Here is a 25,174-nt window from a genome sequence, read left to right as displayed (position 1 = left end):
CATTTATCATTTTGATACAGACACAAGTAGTGCCTAGATTGAAAGAAACTGGAATTCATGCACTTGCATAACAGTGAAAAAGAAGATGTAACTTTAGGGAAAGGAAAACATCAACCTTTGTTTGATACATATCTCACTTTCCTCTTTCCCTCCCCCCCCCCCAAAAAAAAAAATAAAAAAATAAAAAAATCATCACAATTTTGCAAGCCTCTGATTAAAATCCCCTTGAAATTAGTCAGAACATCAACAACATCACCCCTCACAGCAACATAACATCAGCACCTAAACATAACAAGCAATCATATGACACTAGCAAACAAAACAACAAACCTCTGGTGGAGTACGGAAGAGGAAATATTAGCATGTTAAGAACCATGCCGACGACGTGTCTACTCACTCTCTTGCAGCTCTGCAATCTGGATCTTGCCAACCTCGACGTCAGGCACGACACCGACATTGATGGGGCTCTGCGGGATCTCCGTGCCACCGTACTTGACACCGACGGTGTAGTCGCCGGGACCTTCTGGGGTATAGTCAGCAGTGAAGGTACCATCTCCATTGTCCTTGACCTTCACAGGAATCTCCTTCTCCTTGGGACCATTGACCCCTGGCTTGGACTTAATGGACACAGCTATAGGTGCTGTGGGGGGGGGGGGGGGAGGGGACGGGCGGCAAGGGAGGAATGGGGACAACAGGTAGAAACAATTAACTTCAAAGTATGTGCAGACACTGGCTTTTGTCATACAGTTTCAGGGGTGGATTCAGGAATTCTGTAAAGGGGGGGGGGGGGGGCACCTTTACAAAAATTAAAGGAAGGGGCACAAGCGCCCCCCTCCATTTTTTCTTATTTATTTTGTTTTAACAAAGAGGAAGGAAAGCGCGCGCCCGGTGCGCCCCCACCTGTATCCGCCAATGAGTTTCTGCATGTAACACCAGCACTAAAACATTTAAGACACAGAATTTCTAACATGCAGTATTACACAGCGTATTAATACAGTGTAGGCAGGAATCCATCTATTTCTTTCAAGAAAAAATAAGAAAAATGAGGAACTACAAGAATACTCACATTGGTTTTATATTTCTTTCTCCTTTTTTGCAGGCGTTATATGAAAACTTGTTCACATTAAGAATAAATTTCCATAATTATTAGACAATGTCATATTTCATTTCATCTTAAATCTATAATGATGATTTGGGCAATTGTTTTTTGTTTGTTTTAGATATTACGCATTTGTCACAGGACATTGAATGAACTACAGAGTACATCTGCATGCATTTCCAGCCAACTGCTCAATATTATTTTACATCACTCTATTTGGATATTGCTTGTTGGTTTGTCTGTGTGTTTTTGCTTTCTTTTTGTCTTGTTTCTACTTTAAGAGGACTGGATTCTAGATTAACTCTTTGCATGCCACATTAATTACCTGTTCATAGGATTGTGTGCAAAATTTGTGCACAGTTGACTCACTGGCACTAAAGGGTAATAAATGATGATGTATTCCAGCTCCTGACACTATGTATGATATATTGATACGATACCTTTGCCTGCCTCTTTGCAGTCCACAGTGAACTGGGTTGGGGTCTTGGCCTTCACCATGCTTGGCTCAACTCCAGGACCATACACCTTGACCTTGCTGATACCACCACCAACAGACACCTGCGGTAAGAGGGACACACAGTCTGAAACTGAACACATCATCCCCAAAACATACTAATAGTGCCACAACGATATTGGCATTTACTACCATACAGCTATCCTGCAAAGTTTGAAGTGGGACAATTCACTGTCTAGTAAACTGGTCATCATGAAAAAAAAAGAATTTAATTGTTGATCAGAATTAAAGTAATGAAGTAAGCGACCACAAAACATTCCACATAAACACACAAGGAAGATTATCACTGTTATACGTAACACCATTTTCCCTTTGTCATGGTGTGTACTACAATTGGGATTTTTCCTTCTTTTTGTCCCTTTTTTTTCAACCATAATGATGGGACTTCATGTACTACAGCTCGATTGGTATTGTAGGTCACAAAATATCTATAACAGAAATTTTGTGAAATTTTGTGATTGTGATAAGACATATATTTAATGACACAGGGGCATTCTTTAAGTTGTAATATTCCTGTTGCCATTTATTTAAAATAATCTGAAGGCTGGAAACTACTCAAATGCGGTGTCATTACACCTGCTCAGGATACAAGGACTGGACAAGCATAAGCTAACTTTTACATTACCTTGAAGGGGCTGTCTGGAATACTGACTCCTCCCCACGTGATGGCGACGGTATGTTTGAGGGGGTGCTCTGGGGTGTAGTACACGGTGTATGTACCATTCTTGTTGTCCTTGACCTCTGCCTCGACCTTGTTACCCCACTGGTCTTTGATGTCGATGATGAGTTCGGCTTTGCCTGCCTGCTTGACGTCGACGGTGAACTCGGTTCGTTTCTTGATCTCAATGCCGTCTGGCTTCAGGCCTGGTCCAAATGCCTTCACCTGAAGGAGGGCAAGAGACAGGATATATGAGGCATGGTAGGAGTTGTGTTGCCTGGCAACACAATCCAAGCTGACCAAGAGAAGATTATACACACATACAGACACACACACACACACACACACACACACACACACACACACACACACACACACACACACACACACACACACACAGAGGAAGAGCTCTCTGTCTTGACTCGCATTGACAACCCACCAATAAATCTGATCCATCAATTATAGGCAGTTTGTTTCTGCCAATCTAGAATATCATTTCAACAATGCATAACTTGACCATTTACGCAGAAGCTTTGTTCATCTACGAAACTACATTATCAAAACATAAGCTCACTTTGACAACAATCAATGTCAGTGGTTTGTTTTTGCGATATCATCACATAAAAGAGACTTTTGATACAAATAGACCACAAGTGTTACTAGTAAAACCACGCCAAAATACCTCAGGAGAGAACACTCTGTTTTTGTACCTTTGACGCATCGAATCCACCGGCGTCGAGCTGAACTTTGGCAATGTAGGGGCTGTTTGGTATATCCTCCTCCTCGTAAGTGACGTGGACCGCGTACTCTCCGGGCACGGTGGGGAAGTACGACACTTCGCAGGATCCATCCCCGTTGTCTTTGCACTTGATCTCCGCCTGAGATGGGCCCTCGATGGCAAACCCTGGTAACAGACCAACACTCATTGCTGATTGGGCAGCTTATCATGGTCCTGATAACATCACTTTTGTTCAAATTAAAGGACAAGTTCACTTCAATATACATGTGGATTGAGCAAATGCAGCAAAGGAACACTTCAGTTAAAATTTGAGGAAAATTGGACAATCTGCTCAAATGGTATTAGAAGTTTTTAAGTTTCTCTGCAGTCACTGTTGGATGAGAAGACTACTGACTACAGTTCATATCACATGCGTACAATGATATAAAGAAAACACAAAGAGAATTTCACAAAATTTCATTTTTTGAAAAATGTACACATTCCCTTGACTTGCTACTGATGTATGTTACTGGTAATATTACTCCCAAAGCCTTCAAAAGAGGCAAGTCAAGTGCTCTTTTATCATGCGAGAAAAGTGAAAATAGGTTTCATTTGGCTTTTTTTTACATTTTCTTTATATCATTCTATGCATGTGACATCACTAACTGTAGGAGTCTTCTTATCCAGGGATGGTGGCACAGAAACTCCAAAAATTCATAACTTTTGAGCAGATTGTCCAATTTTCCCGAAACTTTCACTGTGTTTGACTAATACTGCTGCATTCACTCAGTCCAAATCTATATGGTGAACTTGTCCTTTCTTGAAATCCTGCATCGAGTTGTTTTTATTGAAATTGATCGATAAATTACCCTATTCAGTGATAAAAATGGTGGAAACCCACCAAACTCAAGTATTTATGCACACAAATTTTTATCATGGCTACCATTAAAACACTGAATAATTGGGGCTTAATTAAGTTGATGAAGGGCAGTCTGTCAATCACTTGCAATGTTCACTTCTGTTTTTAATGAAATATGACAATTTGATCTATTCTGGCAGGAATTTTTCAGTATCAACGAATTGAAATTTACAATGTCCCATCAAAATGCTTGGATAATGAATAGGCTAAAAAGAAGAGTAGTGACCAAACTGGTCCCTAATGAATCTGTTACCTTAACACTAAACAACATGACATTCTTATTTATACCAATCTATCTCATAATAACAAATTTGTCTACACGTAGATTCTCAAGAATCCTTCATTATCTATGAATGTGATTCAGCCATCACATGATGTTCATAAAACAGGAATCATTCTTAAAAATGAAATTTGAATTATTTTATGTACTAAGATAACTACTGGAAAAGGACTTAGGGTTTTAACTATCAAGTTCTTTTCTGCTTGATCATTTCTAGTACAATTTAAAAAAAAAAAAGAATTAAAAAATGCCATTTTTGCTATGTGTTGTATAGCACACTGTGTGCTATGCAACACATAGCAAAAATACCTGTAGCCTTTTTGAAATTTCACATAAATGCACAGGACTTTTATTATCACCTCACTGTTTGCAGATCATCAAATGAAAGGCAATTTTCATGAATTTGATCAAGACAGGTTTGTTTGGTTTCTTTTTTTTTCTTTTTTTTAAACAGAAATCATGATTATTCAAAGAACTTTTAGACCAAGCAGAATCTTGAGAAAACATACCAAGTGCACCAACAGCGCCATTGGTCTCCACCGTAAAGTCGCATGGCTTTCCGACCACACCCTTCTCAAGGCCTGGCCCAAAGGCGCGGACGTAGGTGATAGGTCCAGTGGGCTCGGCCCCAATGTTGACAGTGAAAGGGGCCTTGGGGATCGCCTGGCCGCCATACTTGATGTTGACAATGTAGCGGCCAGGCTTGTAAGGCGAATACCGGCATGTATAGAGGCCCTCGTTGTTGTAAGTTGTCTTCACGGGTTCATCGATGCCACCTAGTTACAAGTAACGGTCATTTTGTGAGAAACAGAGGCATGGTACAACAGCATGGTGATAAACAGGATTAGACGCAAGGAAAATTGAGACAAATACCCAGAGAGACAGACAGACAAACACAAAGAGAAAGTGACAAACATACACACAAACAGACAGGCAGACAGAAAAATAGTCAGAAGGACAGACAGACAAATAGGCAGGTGGAAGAAGAGATGCAGATGGTGCACATTAAGAGAGATCAGTCCAATGAAGTAATTGCAAAGATAAAAAGGAAAACAAATGAAAGTGTTAGTAGACATTCAATAATGCATGTCACATGTTATTACAGTATATGCCTGCTTTGGTAATACTCAAAAAAGTTAATTACTAGTCCCACCATAAAACAACAGGATCATTTCAAGTTAAATAAGAATGGGTATTTTGCCAGAGTTTTGAATGAATTTTGATGAATTTGAATCATGTTGTAGTTTGAGACATCGTGTTTGCATCCTCAGTATGGCATTACTTCTGCAACACCCAAACTAGACTACATGTAGGTTGGATTGTAATGGGTTAGGTTGTCTATTAACATCCCTGAGTTAATCATGAATGGAACAAAATGCATATCACAGACAATTCCCATGTCTTTTGACAATGATTTGTGATCAACAAAACAAACGTGTAACTCTCTTTTGCAACTACTGACAACTAGATGTACTACCGTCATGGATGTCTCAAGTTTTTGCAACACTCTTGACAACCCTGCGATGCATTTGTGTTGATTATGCTAGAAAATGAGTCATGTGATGTGTATTCTAAACCTGCTATAATCAGCCTTGAAGTAGTAGGTTACATCTAATGAATGGACCAGCTTTGAACAGCAACTGATAATTTCTTCTAGTATGCCCCAACAATTGTGCAGAACATCACTATCAGAAAGAACACTTGACTGTTGAAAACAGGTTGCAAGTAAGAAGCACTGCTTTCTGAGTCTTGCCAGAAAATTGGGCACAGAGTACTCCCCACATCTGACAATTTTCAATGGTCAGATGGAAATATCTGTTAAAAAGTTTGTTGGTTGCTTGGATACCTCAATTTTGCTTCTCTCCATCATTGTAGATTTTTGATGATTGTTGTCGGTTATCCAGATTTGTTTTGTCCCGGTCATAAGATTTTCTTGCATGTATTGAAGAATTGCATGAATCAATTTCTAACAAAATTTGACTGTAAATGGTTATATTCAAAGAGCTAATGACCTTTTAATGCAAAATATGACACAGGAAACGTGTGGTTAATTTGCATGTATATCCATAATCCACACCCTGATGTATAAGAAAGAGAAACAGTGTTAATTTGTTCATACTAGTAAAGTCCAATCCACCAGGTGAAATAAAACCTGTGCAATTTAGATATGAAAAATGTGAGGTAGGTTACATGTGCCTGGGATAACGTGCAGAAAACAATGCCCACTTGAAATCAATATTCCAGGGGAGGAGGGGTTACTTAGTCTCCTCCCCAGTCTCTTCATCTGAATAGAAGCAAGACTGATAGAGCGTATCACCAACAGCTGGATCAAGCTGCATTCGGGACGAACACAACAAAATGGACGCCAGATGGCTTGGGTGGCTCAGCACGAGTTAGGAGTCTGGGATGAAGACTACATGCAGTCAATGATGGCATGTCAACATTTTATGTTTGTCTATAACAATGGATCATTTCAACGGCTACATTCTGTTGATATTCCACTTACTTCACTTACACGAAAACATGATGATAAGAACTCACTGATACATGCTACATAGCCATAACAAAATATCTTCTGAACATCAGGACTACTGACAAACAGTTATGTTTGATGGAGATGTACTTGGTCGCTGAGAAGTTACTGATTCAAACTAGCATGAGATTAGAGGCCATATCTCTGAGCGCCACATTTCTTTGGCTTTCCTGATATGTAACAATGCCATGAATACTGTACTATTAAAACCAAACAAAGAACACAACAATTTATGGCTGCTCAAACATTTATGTTTAACTGATTACAGTTTTGTTTTCTGATTGCACATACGCTTGGTATACTCTTAATGGTAGACAAACATTCTTTCTCAAAACAATGACTATAAATGACACTTTAAAAAAAGATGGTTTTGGATACTATATTTGAATAACTGGATTTCAAAATTTAAGAATAAAAAATATCAAAGGATTACTATTAGTAGATTGGTTAACTTACACCAGAGTTTTGTTTGAAATATTAAAAACTACTACACCAGATAAATGACACTGTATCAGTTATGTCATAAGTTAAGGAATACCACATTGGTGAGTATACTCTTCATGATGTGTACATAAAAAGTAAACCATAAGTCGCCACTGTTATACATAAACCACAACTACATGTACAGAAAATGACTACAATACCCTTCATGACATCTGTGATCAATACGACGTGATAAATGAAAAGTGAGGTGTTTCATTACAGTTAGGGATAATCCTGATGTTAGTTCCACAACAAACCATGCCTGTGCCAATCCACTCCAATCACATTCAATTCACACTCGTGACATTCACACAGAGATGCAACAAAGACATAAACAGACAGCAAAGAGAATCATGAACAATGAGACAGGGAAAAAATCATATAAGAGAATACTGACAGATTCAATAACAGAATAATGATGAAAAAGTTGCAGTCAAATGGTATTAAACTGCATAGAAATTGCTGAAACATAATGTGCTGCTGGATGGCAAAATCATAAGAAATAGTCTGGCTTATTTCCAGATAATAATCACAGCGAAATGGGTCGTCAGAGTAAGAAAGTGAAGACTGGAGAAACGGGAATAGTTTCTCGGTCATGAGCATCTGTTCGAGCAATCAACAACAATTCCACAGCATTTGTAATTTCATCACTGATCACTTTGAATATCAGCATTATCATCATCTATCATTACTACCATCATCATTCATCGTCATCACCACGACCATCGTTGCTACCACAACCATATCATCACCATAATCATCATTAACACCACGACCATCAAATCATCATCATCATCGTCGTTGACTTCGTCGTCGCCATCGTCACCATCAGTGTCACTATCATTACATCAGCAGCAGCAGCAGCACCATCATAACTATCATCATAATTATCATTGTCATCAATATCATCCCCATCATAATCACCAAACACCTCATGGCAACACTAGTTATGGTTCTCCTAGCTATCAATTAGGCATTACAAATCAAAACGTTTCTGTCTTAACTTGGAAAGAGCTACTTCTTACAAATATCAAAACTTACTAAACTTTGGCTCTAATCTATCCAAAGTGACAGGAGCATCCTTGTGCCATATCATGTAATTAATTTATCAAAATTAATTCGTTTAATGGCATTACTTAGCAGGAACATATGGCATAGATCCTCTTATCAAAGCTCACTGGGTATTGAACAGCCTTATTTTATTTACTTCTAGTTTAATGACACAAACCTACACTTGATCATACCTGATTATAAATGAATGATTGCCAAGAATGTAAGATATGCTATGAAGTACTGTATATACTGTATCAATTTAGTGTTATGTAGGGTCTTGATAGTTACTTAAGTTTAATTATGTAAGGACATAAATTGTTTATTCTTACTCATACTATCACAGTTACAAATGCAATGACCACAATTTTCAGAACTGACTGGTTGTAGGGTAAATGTTGTCATGGCAATTACAATAATGAAAGTGTCAATTAATTTCGATCTATTCTTCCAGTACCTTGAGGAAGACTGAAGCTCACACTCATAAATTGATCTACAATAATGATTACATCTTTTAAATAGTTGATATATTTTATGTGATCCCTGTCACCTTATAGAACTGGCCTTTAAATACTAATATGTAGGCATTTGATTGCAATCTTAAATCTCTACAATTAATCTACTTCCTGTCATATACCAAAGTTCAAGAAAGCACCCTAGGGACTAGCTTTCACTGACTGCATTCATCCGACATCCACCCATTACCGAGCCAACCTTCACTTTGCGGCCATTTTGCTATCCCAGAATGCCCAGCTCACCAGGGCCGATGATCTGCACTTTCAGTTCAGCCTCTCCCGCCTCTTTTGTGTCCACGTAGAAGATGCACTCCTCCTTGACCCGCTGACCCTTGGGCTGGAGACCTCGTCCGTACGCAAACGCCTTGCCAGGATTCAGGGCTGCACGATGAACAAAGATCAGAATGACAAATAAGACAGTTTGTTAAGTCATTGGGATAATGTTTCATCTGATATGTGAACTGGTGCAACCTATTAAATGCCAAGAAAAACACTTTGTGCTATTGCTTTCCTACAAAGCATCTTCATATGAAGAATCTTCCAATATTCCTGTTGTACTTGATTTGCCCCTCTTATGCAATCTTGTCCCTTCTTTACCCATCTTATCTGCGAAAGTAGTAGGTATTCATTCCAGGCACCAGTTGTTAAGTTTTTTATTATAAAAATATACAGTCATGGAGCATTGTAGAATTACACTGGTTTGCTTTCTACACAACTACTACAGCACATGCTATGCATGGAAATCTGCATGTTGCAATGGTACCTGCTATGATTTGTAAATCCTACCAATTAATCCTAATCTCTATTCCCTTTCTCTGGGCCCTGCTGATTTGAATGAGAAAACTTGAGTCATGCACTGGTTTTCTTTAACACTTAAAAACATTTCATCTGGTATTTGACTTCATGGAAAAGTTGTGTCTTTTTCTGAATTCAATTTTATGACCAATGCTACAATCAGTAACTAGATTTTCATCTGCAAGTAATAACTAATTTGTGACTACTGTCATAATTTTTGGAATCATGAGCAGTTACCTTGCACCACAGAAGTTCTGATCGAAATGGTACGAGCTGAAATTCATCATACAGAACACCCTGAATTTCAAATCGACTTGCCCAAAGTAACAACGTACTGGAAATCTTAAATCACTGACAAAAGGGACTGAACATAACAAGTCTTTCCGTAATAAAAACTGGGAGATTCTGAAAAGTAAGCTACATACCATGGGAGATCTTGACGTTGAAGACGCTGCCTGGGATGTTGGTGCCAGCGAATTTGATCTCAATCTTGTAGGTGCCAATCATTATGGGTGTGTACTCCACATAGTAGGTACCCTTGCCCTTGTCTTGAAGCTGGACTGGTACTTCCTTACCATCGGGGGCAATGAGCTTAACAGTTGGGGTACCCGCTCCCGCACCTGCAACACACCAAGCCAAGAAAGAGGGGGTTGAGGATATATATATATATATATATATATATATATATATATATATATATATATATATATATATATACATACATATATATTTATGAATTCTCTGTATGACTCACATTTAAACATAAAACACATATATCATCTTGCTGAGATGAACAACACCCAATGGATCACTTCGATTGCAGGTACTTAATCATTTTTTAACCTTTAATAACAATCATTACAATAATAATAATGATGATAATAATAACAACAATGATAATAAATACTTCAATAGCACTTAATACATTGTACTGACATTTCTAAGCGCATTAATACAGAAAAAAAAAATCACATCAAAATACAGCATTATGTACATTTGTACATATAACATAACAACAACAACAAAAATTAGGATTGAGTAAATAGATATAAAGAGGGAGTTAATAATCAAATCCTCCAGTCATAAGGGGTGAGAATACATTAAGTGAAACAGGAACCAGTGCTCATAAACTCATAAACCTCTAACAACGTAGGTGGGAGCTGTAAATGAAGCATGATCAGTACAGAGACTTGTTAGATTCTAAAATGCCAATAAATCTAATTTGCTACACTCCTGACAAAAGCCATGAGAAGTGCATCATTCAAGTATTAGTGTGTGAATGAACAGGAGATTTGCATTAAGCAACTGCCTGCTAAACTCATCAAATGTTCTGGTAGACAAACTCATAAAATGTTTCTGTAGACAAATCTCATCGCACAGGCAGACTCAGACAAACTGTAGCTCACTGCTGTCATGGGTTAACAAAAGCATATGTAAAATGGCAAATAAACTACACTGTTCTTTTCACTCACTGGGGCAGTTTTTCATGAAGGAAACTGACTGCCATCTAATTAGGAGATGCTCAAAGGGCACTGCCTACTTTGAGAACATTTAGTTCAGAATAAATCTGCAGTAGTTAGGAAGGCCTGAGCTGGGAGTGCATAGACATAACTGTTATTCAGCATTAGTGAATTTGGTGGCCGAAGTATGCAATTGCTTACATGCACTCTTATATAACCCAGCGACAATTCTCCTTTAATATTACACCTTTAAGTGCTTCCATTATTAAACTATGAAGATTCTGCCACATGGTGATTGCATGCACTAAAATTAAAGAAGATATTATCAGTCTATCAGAGAGATGATATGAATCGATCTAGGCATGTGATTCCTCCACACATCATGCCAGGACCATGCTGCCCACATTATCCATCTCAAGCAGGAACTCCAGAGCTGTCTCCTCTGCTGGACCATAAGAAGATCTCTTGGGAGCAACAGCGCAATGAGTTAAGGATCTGACTGTGAATAATTGGTGCAAAGCAAAGTTAACACTGCATTCACCTTTCTTGTGTAAATGCCTCCTATGTACAGTGGTGCAATATTGTTAGTTGCCATGGCTACTATAGTGGTTAGTTATAAATTCAAGAGAAGGCTGGTAAAACTCATACTCTTCTTTCTTTAAATCATACTTACTATTGATACATATCAAACTTTCAGCATTCTCTACAAATAGCACCTGCTATAATTTTGTTGGAATCCATATCCACTGATCTACTATGACATATCTAAACTGAAATTAATGATCTCACAAGTTCAGTAATTGCTGCTCAGTAAATTAAAGAGCTGCAAACTCATACCACAATAAGATTTCAAGAGATTTTATGTGTCTCCACTACAGTAGTCACAAATTTATGAGGCTTGACTTTATCAGTTGTCAAGTTAATTATTGGTCAAGTTCTGATATCTTTTTTTTTCTACATAAAGCTTTGCATGTGTTATATGTTGCCTTCCAGTCGGAATCTGCCTACATCACTCATCAAAACCTAATGAAACTTTTGAGGGTACACAGTATAGACGTAAATTTCAAATTAATATATTGTCACTCATAAAGATGATAATCTAATAGCTTAAACGGTTTGTGAGATTCTGTGCTTGATGTCAATGGCATCCTTCAAATATGAGTTAGCATTCTTCCAAAAACAAGTGGTTAGATGTCCATAGCATGCAATTAATGATGTGCAAAGGCAAGGTGTGGGCTAATTATCATCAATCATTCTCTCTTTTTTTTTTTTACCAGCTGTGAAGATCTCAAAGTGGGTCTTCTGGTTAATGATGAGTCCTGCTGGTTCGAGACCAGGTCCTTTGGCAGAGCACTTGCTGGCGTCCGAGGTGATGTTACCGATGTTGACGGTGAACGGGCTCTTGGGGATTTCTATCTCCTTGAATTTGACCGTGATCTGCATGTGAAAGGAGTTGATGATGCTTGAGATGAGAAAGGACTCAGAAAGGTTGAACTCATTCATCTCCTTCAGACTAAAGCCAAAGGCATATGTAAAAGACTTTTGAATTCAACAGCTTTATTTACTGATGCTTTATGACCACCTGTCATTAGGCCAGTCAAGAGGCTTAGTTTCTGTAAAACATATCTAAAGGCTGTGCACAGTTGAAACTCCTCTTGTTACAAACCGGAAGAGAAAGGGCAGAAAGTCACTGGTCTGAACAATTCAAGTACCTTTTGGCACCAGTTGACAACTTTCACCTGGAAGAAGTGAAATAGTCTCTGGGTCGTTGATAACCAGCTTTTTTAGTCTGAACAAAAAAAAAAATTCAAACATCATGAACAATCAGCAGTTGAATTAGATGAAAATAGGCTGGCATGTTTTGCTCAGTGTATTGTGTGCTTGTGTGTGTTAATGTTGGGGTAGAGGGGTAGGAACCGGGAGTTATAGGGGTAAGTACCCTACCGTGTGTTTGCCGGAGATCTTGGCAGTGTACTCCACGGTGTAGGTCTGCTTCTTGTCCTTGTTGGCCTTGATGGTGTTCTCCACTTTCTTACCCTTGGGATCCAGGATGATGACCTCAACCTTGCCGCTTCCAGCACCGAATGTCTCCACTGTGAACGCTGTGGGCTTCGAGATGACGTTGCCATCTTCCAGACCAGGACCATAGGCCCGAACCTGCAATGAAAATGTGATGAACGTATATGATCATAAACACAATGATTTGGTGTCAGATCTTATTCCACTCCTCCGGCCGTTGAGGACGAGTCCTGAGTATACTTGGGCAGGTGTCTATGGGAAATGAGTGTTGCAGCAAAATCAGCCCGTCCTCAACGGGTTAATCAATCTACCTGATTGATCTTGTGGCATGGAGAATACCTACAAACGACTGGGATACACACCCATTATGGATTAACTTAAACCTGTGGACAACTAAAGAATGGTGTGAATATTTTGTATACATATGACTTATGCACAAGACCAGTAGTAATTATGAATATCTGCAATCGAATGAAGCAAACTCTGCCGGCACCAATTTGAAAATAGTAATTTGTTATCACAAAGAGAAACTAAAAAATGATATTAATTCAACTGAGTCAGCTAACTAAAAAATTTCAAACACTTTACACAATACATCACTAATTCAAACAGGTTACATGAATGGATTTAAAGAGTGACTTTTCATGCATAAAAGCAAATAGAACTAGCAGATTGACATGACTTCATCCATCCCCTAGCACCTACTGTTGGGATGCACTGGTAATATCGTATGATACACTCCTGTACTGGGGTAAAATTTTCAGTCAGTGAGTGAAACTTTTACCTTTTTGGCATTGGATTTGGGGCGGAGAGGAGCTCCATCCTTGAGTTTGGCTTTGGGGAAGGCAGACAGGTAGGTCATCATACTGAGGTCATCAATGTTAGGGTTGACCATGTCTTCTGGTCGCAGCACCTACATTGCAAGAAGGAGAGAGAAATAGACAAAATATATTTGTTACACAAAACAGAATTAGTATCATTCTGAGACCCTGCAGGGTTAAATTTCTGCCTAAACTACATCAACAGGCACCATAGTTTTCATAAGCACTTATCATCAGCAGTTGTACATGTATGGTATGATATATTGTATGTAACACAAATAATTTGAAGAATACAATCTGATCAATATGATACTAAACTCCTAAAATTATGAAAAGCATAAAAAAGCAAATATTATGACAAAATAGTGGCACATTGATCTTCTGCTGCCTTTACAACTCATGTGTTATTTCTTACGTTAGAAAACAGATAAAGGAACAAAGTTTTTGCACAATGACACATGTTTGTTGAAACTCTCTTGCATTGATTTCAGCGTGGTTTCTATAAAGAAAGATGGAGATACACATGTTTCCTGCAATGTGTCTCAAAATTCCGCTTTCTTTGGGGAGACAAGGTGGTGTATACATCATGTAGATCTCTTTTGCTTTTGATTTCACTTGCTGAATGACAGTGTGCTCTAACAAATCTTCGCTTGAGGGAGAACCCACAAGCACAGCATAATATATCCTAATTGGTGGCCAGTCTTGAATATCACATAAACCTTTTAGTAACAGCAAGAGAGTGATAGAAAGAGTCATCACTGTCATAAAAGTGACAGACTTTCGACTCATTTACAATGGGAGCACTACAACATTCATTCAGCTTGAAACATTGGTAGGGTCTAGCTATGATGGGTAGGCAAAATGGAGATTTTTCAAACATCACTGCACTATCATCAAGAGGTATACACGTGTATCATACACATGAAAATAAACTTTTATAAAGTTGATCAAAAGGGATTTTATGTTACAACCAGACATATCCCCTCCACCTCCCCTCCCCCTTCTCCTAGCCCCTTCCCCTCCCCCTCCCCCTCCCCCTCCCCCTCCCCCCCCCCCCGAGATGGAAATACAATTGTAAGCAATCTATTTCGTGCAGAGATATTGTAAAACCAAAAATTTCCACTTGCATGAAACTTCTGCCAATTTAGCAAGGAGCTAGGATTCACAAAAGTATACTGCCCACAAAAAGTCTTGTCTATGTACAATGACTTGAATGCCAGCTGCATTTTGTGAAAGTTTCATGCTGCGAAAAAGACCATCAGCTCCAATTCGCAAAAGTTTCATGCCACAAATGTTTCTGGTTTTGCAGTAGGCCTATGTACATATTCAACGCTCAAGCATTCACGCATTCTGTAAAGAATGTGTATCCATGCTTCATGTTCTGGGCACACTGCCAACGTCAAGCCAGAACTGCATGGCCACTGCAAAGCTGGCAGGGCCCCTGGTATCCAGATTACAGCATCTACTCACTGGCAATACATGTGTTCAATGTGTGCTCCCATTAAGGAAAGGCATTCATGGTATGCCATGTAACACATTGAGCAGCCCTGAAGGCAGGATAGGGTCAAAGGTCATGCAGACATTTAAGCTATATGGTAATCAAACTGAGGAGTGTAGGAGTGTGTGCAATGTATTGCACACACTCAAGTACACTCGATGATGGCTGGGATTGCTTGGCTGTGCTTCACACAGACATCACATCCAGCCAGACAAATGTGTTTACTTTCCTGCTACATTAAAATGTGTCCCACAAAGGCAGAACAAATTCTCCTCCCACCACCTGGGAAGCTTGGAGAGTGGAACTCTAGCGTGTGTCTGTATACAAGAGTGCCCCTGTTTTGACTTTTCCATCCAACAGCACATGGGTCGCCATGGCGATGTGATATAATCGGGGATGATGATAGGGCACAGTTTATCTGTCATCCTCAAGGGGAATGGCTGAGATAGGGGGCAGGGTTGATGAGAAAGTGAGAGTGAACATGCTTTCAAGCAGTGCATTATACCAGCCCTGTAGAACCACTTCTTTTCCATGCTGGCTCATATAAATCATCTGACACATTTCGCTTTGAGTAGCATCCTCTTCGCCCAGGAAAAGCAGGCTACAGTACCAGTTACCCATCTGCCATGGAAAACAAAACCTTTAAAAGGAAGTCTCCCCTCCACCTCCATAATTTATGTCTTCATTGATGTTTTTACAACTTCTTTGCACAGCTTTGTTTCACAATAGAAGAAATTAGTCAATGTTGAAGAACATACAGGCCTGTATATATACCACTGCCACGCAAACATGTTTGGGGTCCTAAGGACATAATTACAGCATATGGATTATCAGTCAAGTAGATATGATTATCTCACATGAAAAAAGAGATTCCTTTGACTTGGTGTACAAAGCTGTTCCGGTGCCCTTTAGAAATCTCAATGAAACATTGTGTCAGGAACAATCAATGTACTTAGTAGAGCAAACTGGATTCCTTGGTACTGAAATGTGTTCAACAGGGACAGGTGAATAGGCTGGTTTACTAAAGGATTATTACAGTTTGATGCACATATTTTGTATGACAAAATTAGATTTTGATGACCAGAAAGCTTTCCTAAAGCTGATACAGCAACAGTGATGCACATAGACTGGATTTTGCAACAATGATGCCCATAAACTGGATTCCAAGTACAAATGTATTAAGATAAAGATACATTGAATATTCCCTGAAGCAGAGGTGGATGGAGTTCTAGTCATTTGTTGTAAGGTCCCTGGAAGGATATATCCATACAATTAAAAATCATTTCTACTGCAGAGATGTTTCCAACCTACCCTTGATCTGCATCTTAGTGTATATCACCATATATTTTTGATGGCACTCCTTTCCCATCTTATTTGCTAGATAACAGCTTTCAAGGTTGCCTTCATTTAATAGTGAGGCATTGTCGGAAGCCTAGGGTTGTTCGTGGAGTATGGCTTCCACAACCTCCCGAGATTGATGACTCAGAGATGAAGTTGGCACAGGGGTGCTCAATTCTCCATCATCATCATGGGTCGTCTATGTCAAAAACCAATTATTCTCCATGATGGAGGTTGAAGAACTCCATCAGAAGCAGATGAAGATCTGGAAATAGTTGCATTTGGTTTTGATTCACCATAGAAACTCACAATCGATCTCAACTCACATCAGCTCATGTTCAAATCTACATCACTCTTGCAACAGAGCTGATATACAGTGCTACATAGTTTACAACCATAGGTGTGAATATGGGTTATGGAATTCACCATTCTAGACAACACCTGTTCTCTGTGTATCCATGGTAATAATGTGTTCACACACCTCTGAAATTAGAATGTGACCCGAGATGACCTTTGGAACACCCTATCCCTGGGAGAGGGTCATAAAATTTGGGATGAGACAGAGTGGGGGTCTGTTTGAAACAGACAGGCATGGACCTTAATGTCCTCACTGCATGCTAAGCAGTAACTCCACCTCCAATTTCCCTCCAAATCCCTTCACTCTCAAGAGCCGGGTGTGTCAGCCACCAAGTCTGTGGGGACTGTCAGAGCTCAAAAGCAATGGGTTAATTCATTTTTATGGATGAACATGGAAAGAGATCTAATAGATGTACAAAATACTTGCCAGCCAATAGAAACATGAAGCCTGTGATAAATCTCTGCATATACTTCTCATATATATTTAGGGATGCACAGTATCCTTTTTGTTTCCCTCCTCACAATTACATCATCTTCTTTGAATGTCACAATAGTCTTTAATCTCAATTAATTAATCAAATTTTTGAAATGGCCTTTACTCTTCAATTCAATGTAAAGACATCAATTTTCGTAAGCATTTACTGTTGGATATAAGATTGCTAAGATTGGTTTCATATGACTTGCAACAAACTTTTTCGGCCAAAATTAACTTTAGGACCTACCCTACTTTTTGACACTAGCAGCAATTTCAATTAGTGCACTGACAGCATTAACCTGTTGAGGACTAGCTGATATTACTATAACACATTTTTCCCACAGACATCTGCCCGAGTATACACAGGACTAGTCTTCAAAGGGTTAAAGACATTTAAGGTACTCTACTATACACACAAATCTTCTTCCCACGCATAATCTGGAAGTCTGACAAAAACAAAATAACCACAACCACATCCTTCCACCTACTGGAAGTTTGATCGACTTTGTCAGCAAACTTTGTTACAGTGCAGGTAAACAGAGCTCATTAACACACCGGGGGGGGGGGTTCATAAAGCTGTTCATAAAGTTACGAACGACTTATGAGTGACTGGTGATCAGTTCTGATGCGCTATACTTATCAGAATTTCCATAATTCAGTACAAGAACTGATCACCAGTCGCTCAGAAGTTGTTCGTAACTTTACGAACAGCTTTATGAAACACCCCCCTGTTAAAAGCTGAGAAGGGAAAGAGGACAGACGTATCAGCTGTGTAGTTGTATCATCCACTATTGTGCACTTTAAACGTGAAACATTCGTATGACAGAAGAGCAAGTGCAGAAATTCAGGAAAGATATCAGCCAACTTGTGTGTAGCATGCAATTAGGCCTATAGTGTGACATTTTTTAAATTGGATAAAGGTACATTGATGACCAACTTTTGAGTAGAGATTATATGTTCCATTTATTTGCAACTAAACACAGTCTGATCTACACACCCATGTCCTTGGGTGGCTTCACATGGCTTCACATCAACTTAGCTGTCCACATAGTTTATTTGGAATATTCCAGAATGTGCCTATTTGCCAAATAACAAAAGTAGGCTTGTTTAGGTTGGTGTTAAATTACTAAAGCTGTGATTGGGGGCTCTCATTGCAGCAGATTATTGGTAACAGAAAGAGAAACAGATTTAGATATCATGATAATGTATTTTGACTAATGCATTGCCACTACAATGCATAATTTTCTACCTCGATACATTTACATATCAAATTATTTAAAGCTAAATGTCAATTCTTATAACCCACTCACACATTTTTTTAGAAAGATCTAGCATAAAAGACCTGAAAAGCAGTCAAGACTAACTCTCACAATGTATGTGTGAATGAATGAATGAATGAATGAATGAATGAATGAATGAATGAATGAATGAATGAATGAATGAATGAATGAATGAATGAATGAATGAATGAATGAATGGATGGATGGATGGATGGATGGATGGATGGATGGATGGATGGATGGATGAATAGATGAATGAATGAATGAATGAATGAATGAATGAATGAATGAATGAATGAATGAAAGAATGAATGAATGAACTTGTGGAGTTAATCCATCATGAATATCAAAGTACTTCAATCATACTATGCTTTGAGATCCCCATCCATTTACATTTGTTAATAGTTACTAACAGTACAAAAATCCACATGTGGGATCTATACATGAATAGCAAATTGCACTTTGTTCGTGATGGTATCTCTACACACGCTAATGTATGACATTCACTTTCCCACATTAAAAGTAGCGCAGACATTCTAGGCCATGGGGAAACCACGTCACAAAAGAGGGCTGGTATGAAGTTGTGTTTGCCTTGAATGCCCTGAACAAATATCACCTCAGCGCCGGATTCTGAAAGGCTGGGTAGCTAGTTTACCCAATACATCTTCCTCAAAAAAAGGCATTTTTTTATAATCTTTGCTTGCACTGACACCCACACACACCCCCTATTTCAAATAATTCATCTCATTGAAGTGTTGGTGTGTCACAATGAAAATGGCTGCCCATAGTTCGTTCCACTTCACTACACTGCCAAGAGCCAGACAGGAATTAGCTTTTCGGTATCGAGTCACGAGCCTCGTTGAATTACCGTATGCATGAAAAGAACTGTTTGAATTTGACAAGATCCCCGGGAAGCCTAAGCTCCCATTGCTAAAACACACATAAAGTGCTATCAAGTAGGCCTACTGATATACCCATACCTTACAAATGGAACCTGGTAGATGTTTTACAATGACGTACAAGTATATGTACAAGCAAAAGTGATAAACTCATCTGTGTCTTTAACCTGAAAAGCTAAAAAATCTGAAAGCAAGACAAAGGCTGCGTTTATCTAACTAGAGAGAAAGAATCAAAACGCGTTTTGAATGGAGTTTACGAACATGGTCTGAAATGCAGTTTCGGGGGTGGAGCATTTATCTGAACATCACGATTTGAGTATTGTCACTGCAGAGCTGCTTTGTGCCATTCAACCTGGGAAGTAGAGGTCAACTGACGCTCGTGCTTTTTTGTATAAACCGACAGCATGTACAGTATACTGGAAAGAGACCTCGGCAGCTTAGAGAAATGCATTTCATTTTCAAAACACCATCACATTATTACTAGCAGAAATGCGATCATGGTCTCAAAAAGTGTTTCAAGTCGCCCTTTAAATGGTATTTCAAATTTGCGTATTTAAACGCAGTTGAAAACATGGTTGCATTTATCTATTGCAAAAAAAAAATGCCTCAAATGCATTTAGGATCGTGATTCTGCCTGAGAAAGTTTTTAGATAAACGCACCCAGAGTCACTACTTGCCCCTTAAAATAAACCTTTAAATCATCAAGAAGTGCCAGTTAGCATCATTTTAGTCATTTAAAAACAAATTCCAAATTAGACATTCCTTTGTTTGCATTTATTTATCATAAATGTAATGCCATCATGCCTATGCCTATGACCTACTCTTTGACATGAATAGAGCACTTAATATGATACTTTTGGTGATTTGCTAACTCGTCGACCAGATGCTTCTTTTCAGCCCATGTGCCCGATTTTCAGCCAACAATCCCTAATAATGCCTTTTCCAAATCATTTAAAGTTACTTCTTTCTATCGCGAGGACTTTCCACACCCCTGCGGTTCCCATCCCTGTATTTTCACTACCCTGGGGAGATCGCAAGAATTGAATTTGAAATAAAAAAGGTTACTAAAAAAAAAGAAGAGGGAGGGAGGGTGTGATGTGAACAATAGGAGAGGGCGACAGGTCACCTGAGCCGACATCAAAGTTTTTTTTTCTTCTCAGTGGACGTGTAGTGCATTGAGAATTTGTTGTTCGTGAAATGTACAATGCCATTTTAACCTTTACGACATAATAGAAGCCCACACAGTATTTAGGTTGAGATTTGTCATGGTGAATTAATCTTGAACAACTTTTCTCACTGGGTTGCTTTAATGTAGCCATTCTACTGGAAAGCAAACCTCCAAAATATACCCCCCCCCCCCCCTCTCTTTTCAGTGTTTCCTTCTGGGGTTGAAAAAGTTCACTGATCTTCAGCCCAACCTTTTCACTCTGTTTGTGTGCTGTCTTTTATACATGTATAAGAGACTATATACATGAATGCTTGGTATTCTCGTATTTGTGTCAAGCGACAAACTACTGTCCAGTGCAGAGATCTGCCAAACAGGCGTTCCACATGAACTGAAGTGTTGAATGCTCTAATTGGTAGTCTTCCTAGAACCACTCCCGATGTTGAATACGCAGGGTGTGATTTACACAAATCTTTACCCATCAGGCGTATTGCACCCACACACAGCCATCTCATATACTGTGTACGGAGTCCCTGCATTATGTGAAACATATACCAGAACGTCCCACCTGGGTTTCCCTGTACCCTTGGATAGTCACTAGTGCATTGCAAGCAGAGAGTATAGGGTATTGTGCACTGAAGTTAATGAGTATATGCTCTGAAATTAATCAGATTTAGGGGTACTGAAAGTGAAAGAGCTTATGATCTGTTATCCAAAGATGACTTCTTTCCTTTTAAGAGCTTCTCTTGATATTCTCTTGTGGGCTATTTTGGATGATGGAGAGCAAATTATCTCCCATAATCATTGCAGAGTTCCCTCAATTATTCAAGTCATCACCAGCATCTCTCAATCTCCTCCCCAACCCTATTCAATTCCTCTACAAAATAAAAACTAATTTATGACATACCTAAGGAAAGTCCATCATGTTAAATGTGTCACATGTTTTTGGCTCTAATTTAAGCAGATAGAGAGTCTGTCTTCTACATAGCACACTAAAGACTTGAATTCTGTATTTGAATTAAATAACTATTCTACGAAATAACAGAAACCAATTCCTTTAAAATTCACTCAGATAAATGAAATGCTTTCCAGTCATAAAATGTTATACTTTATATAGGCCTACCCTTTGTATTTGATGAGTATATAATATACTGCAAATCGGGTCTTTAAAGACAATTTCAGGAGTAATTGAATTCATTTTCCAGAACTCCACTGATGGATTGAGAAATAGTATCATCCCTTTTCAATTGACAAAATTTTGTGCTTTTCTGCTGTGGAGTCAATACAAAGGGCAATTGTGTATGGGTGGCAATATTTTCGCGAGTCGTCATATTCTCAAATTTCAGTTGACTCTTGAAATTTGTGAAAATAAGAATGCAGTAATAAGCCAGACAAAGGCAGATGTGGGACCAACATATAACATGAAAGTAACACCCAGTGCACAAAAAGCTGTAGAGACTACCAGTATACAGTTTTTATGCTGGAAATAGGAGATAGACTGAAGCAAACGAGGAAGACACAATGGAAGAAATAGAACTACGACACAGATAGCGGAGCATCCATAAATCACGGAGTATCACAGAGAGCAGAGCATAAAGTAATGGAAAATGCAACATTCGGAGAGAAATTGATAAGAAGCGCAGAGACAGACAAGTATGTATGTATCATAGACAGACAGGTTTAAAAAGATACACGGGGAAAACACAAAAGCAGAGGCCACAGGAAGAAAGAGAAAGAGAGGTGAGACGGGTAGAAACACTGCTGGAGAAAACTGCAGACAGCATCCTGCCCAGGAAGTGAGTCCTGTAATTTCATTCTCCGCCTGCCTCCGTGGGATATATGGAAGAAGAGGGTTTCAAGGTTGCATATCATCACCCTTTTCTCCACGATCTCTCTCCTCTTTCTTGGTCTGACATAAACCTTCCCTGTCATTTTGTGTGAGAGGATTTTTAGTGAAAGTCAACACATCCTGTCCTGTCCAATGCAGAATCTGTTCTTCCACAACAATCACACACACATACACACCGCCTGGTATTTAAACCTGATCCACCCTAAATTTCCTCTAGACAGGCATATTGCTGATACACTGGCTGCTTGGGAGCTTATTCAATGATGCATTGATGAGTGAAATTACAATTTTAAATCATCAGATGTATGAATCTTTCAATCTACCATTAGAATGACTGTGGTTTTCCTTTGTGAATTGTTTCATCAAAAGCAATACACTGATTACCGATTTGCTTCCATTGAAATGGTCACATTGTCTTTCATCAAATCACTTCATCAAATCATAATTCCAATGTGTTAATGGGCTGGAAAAATGGACTCCTATCTCTTCTCCATCAATCTATTTTCCATGACTCTCAACAGGATGCAACAAGCATCTACACAGTATAAGATATTTATAAACTACTGTTGAAAAGGCATATATATATAATAGAGAGAGAGAGAGATTTTTTTTTTTGAAAAACAGTATTTTCACCTTTCCTGCAATACACAGGAGTAGTTATTCAATTTGGGGAAAATAATTTTCCATGAAACCTGCAATATTTTTGGAAAAAGCAGTACTTAATACTGCATAAAGAAGTACCAGTTGGCATCTCTGTGTAATTCATCAACCATGTATTCACATGAAAATAAATGTAGGACAGTATTTTCAAGATAATTTCCAAAGCATAAACCATTACCCTCTATAAACACAACCAGCAGGGCATTATAATTGTCTCTTTGGACATACCGGTAAGTAGCATACTTGTTTCCTCTATTAATATCTTAAAGTCACAACATGTTTTGAACCTGACTTCCTCCCAAGCATGGAACACAAGAGCAGAACGGGTGTGAAATCCAGACGTTGGCTTGGCAGGGTGTCTGGGCGGCCGACACCTCGTTTGCTTGGAGTGAGGCGCTTTATCTCTAGCCCACCAGACAGGAAGGTGATATTACATGACACGCTGTGCTACCACCATCCTGTCAACCTGACTCAATTTAGCTGTCATGCTTCAGATAACCAATTACAAGACAATTCAGATCATGTTTTCAGGGCCAAATTATTTCCTTTTCCTCTCTACCTCCAGCACTGCTACATGTAGAGTAGCAAAATTAATTGTCTCCCCAAGTTTGAAATATTTACAGGCACCTCAAACACTGTTACAAACAACAGTAAACTGTTAATGTCTGTAGGAAATACACAAGTGTCCATAACTCTACAACATTTTTCTCATAATGTCTCAATAATGCTAACATAAATGTATACATTGTTTTCTCACATAATATATACGGCTACAGTTCGTTATTCCGAAGGTTCGTTATTCCGAAGGCTCTTCAGTCCGAAGATTCTTTATTCCAAAGGTTCATTATTCCGAATTTCATTTTTTGGATTAACCAACCTCCGGAATAACGAACCTTCGGAATAACCCAACAAATGTTCGGATTAACAAATCCTTTTTTATTTTCGGATTAACGAACCTGTAGGTATAGGGAATTTGTGTGTTTCGGATTAGCAAACCTTCGGAAAAACGAAATAATGAAAAATCTACTCAGTCAGTCTTACACATGCTATAAACATATTACTGAAGTAAACTTCTGGAACCTGTGATGAAGCAGAGATTTTAAAAAGGGCTACTTGGCACAAAACCAGAAACTGAAACAAGGGGCTATTTTGGATAAAATCGATCTGCTCCTGCATGTATTGAGAGGTTCATTCCTTCTCGCTCTCATCTTGAACCACTACGTCCAATCGTGCCAGAGCACTTAGCTGTAATTAATGTGCCCTGATTTTTAATGGCATTATATCAACCATTCCCATGAACTTGACCTAATTGCTTATTTGCCAGACAACTTTGGCATAACAATGAACCTTGAGTACAACAGGAAGGCTACAGTGACAAAATATGGATTAAGAGGATTTGGAAACCTCTATTCGTTGGCAATTATTCTCCCCACCCCCAACCCCAGCCCCCCCCCCCCCCCCCAACACACATCTGTGCCAATCAATGGAAGAATTAAAAAGCACTGTGGTAGTCAAAGCCTTAATGGAGATTGAAGGGGTTAATATATCAATCATCCTACAGCACTATTGACATGTCACACGTAGGATGCCATTAACCTTTGTCATATGATTCATGTAGTTACATGACACTTGAAATGAGAGACAAACTCTCATACCTTCACGAACATATTGCATCAATTTTCTTTTTTTCTCACCCTGCTGAAAATCAATGCACAGGTTGTATTTAATGATAGGCTATAAATTTAAGTGCTCTATGCTATATCCCTTATTTCCAAGATAAATAAGAACC

The 25,174-nt window shown here is 38.8% G+C and overlaps 1 protein-coding gene across 6 annotated transcripts in view; it reads right to left on the bottom strand.

The window, feature by feature from the left end:
- The window catches only part of LOC139732447 (filamin-A-like), a 189,353-nt gene that overhangs the window by 59,142 nt on the left and 105,037 nt on the right, over positions 1 to 25,174 (bottom strand). For all 6 annotated transcript variants that reach the window (XM_071643307.1, XM_071643305.1, XM_071643310.1 and 3 more), the window contains 10 exons: positions 13,828 to 13,956; positions 12,969 to 13,181; positions 12,299 to 12,461; positions 9,990 to 10,184; positions 9,013 to 9,150; positions 4,698 to 4,964; positions 2,982 to 3,175; positions 2,239 to 2,496; positions 1,540 to 1,657; positions 398 to 640 (listed from right to left, as the gene is read on the bottom strand). In XM_071643307.1, the coding sequence (XP_071499408.1) occupies positions 398 to 640; positions 1,540 to 1,657; positions 2,239 to 2,496; positions 2,982 to 3,175; positions 4,698 to 4,964; positions 9,013 to 9,150; positions 9,990 to 10,184; positions 12,299 to 12,461; positions 12,969 to 13,181; positions 13,828 to 13,956 (1,918 nt within the window). The remainder of the gene's footprint in view (positions 1 to 397; positions 641 to 1,539; positions 1,658 to 2,238; positions 2,497 to 2,981; positions 3,176 to 4,697; positions 4,965 to 9,012; positions 9,151 to 9,989; positions 10,185 to 12,298; positions 12,462 to 12,968; positions 13,182 to 13,827; positions 13,957 to 25,174) is intronic.

This window comes from Diadema antillarum, unplaced genomic scaffold, assembly GCF_040938485.1.
Source record: "Diadema antillarum isolate AM-2024a unplaced genomic scaffold, OU_Dant_1.0 seq00000423_RagTag, whole genome shotgun sequence".
Taxonomy (NCBI): domain Eukaryota; kingdom Metazoa; phylum Echinodermata; class Echinoidea; order Diadematoida; family Diadematidae; genus Diadema; species Diadema antillarum.
The sequence above is the reverse complement of the archived record's forward strand: the minus strand, read 5'-3'. Positions and strand labels throughout refer to the sequence as shown.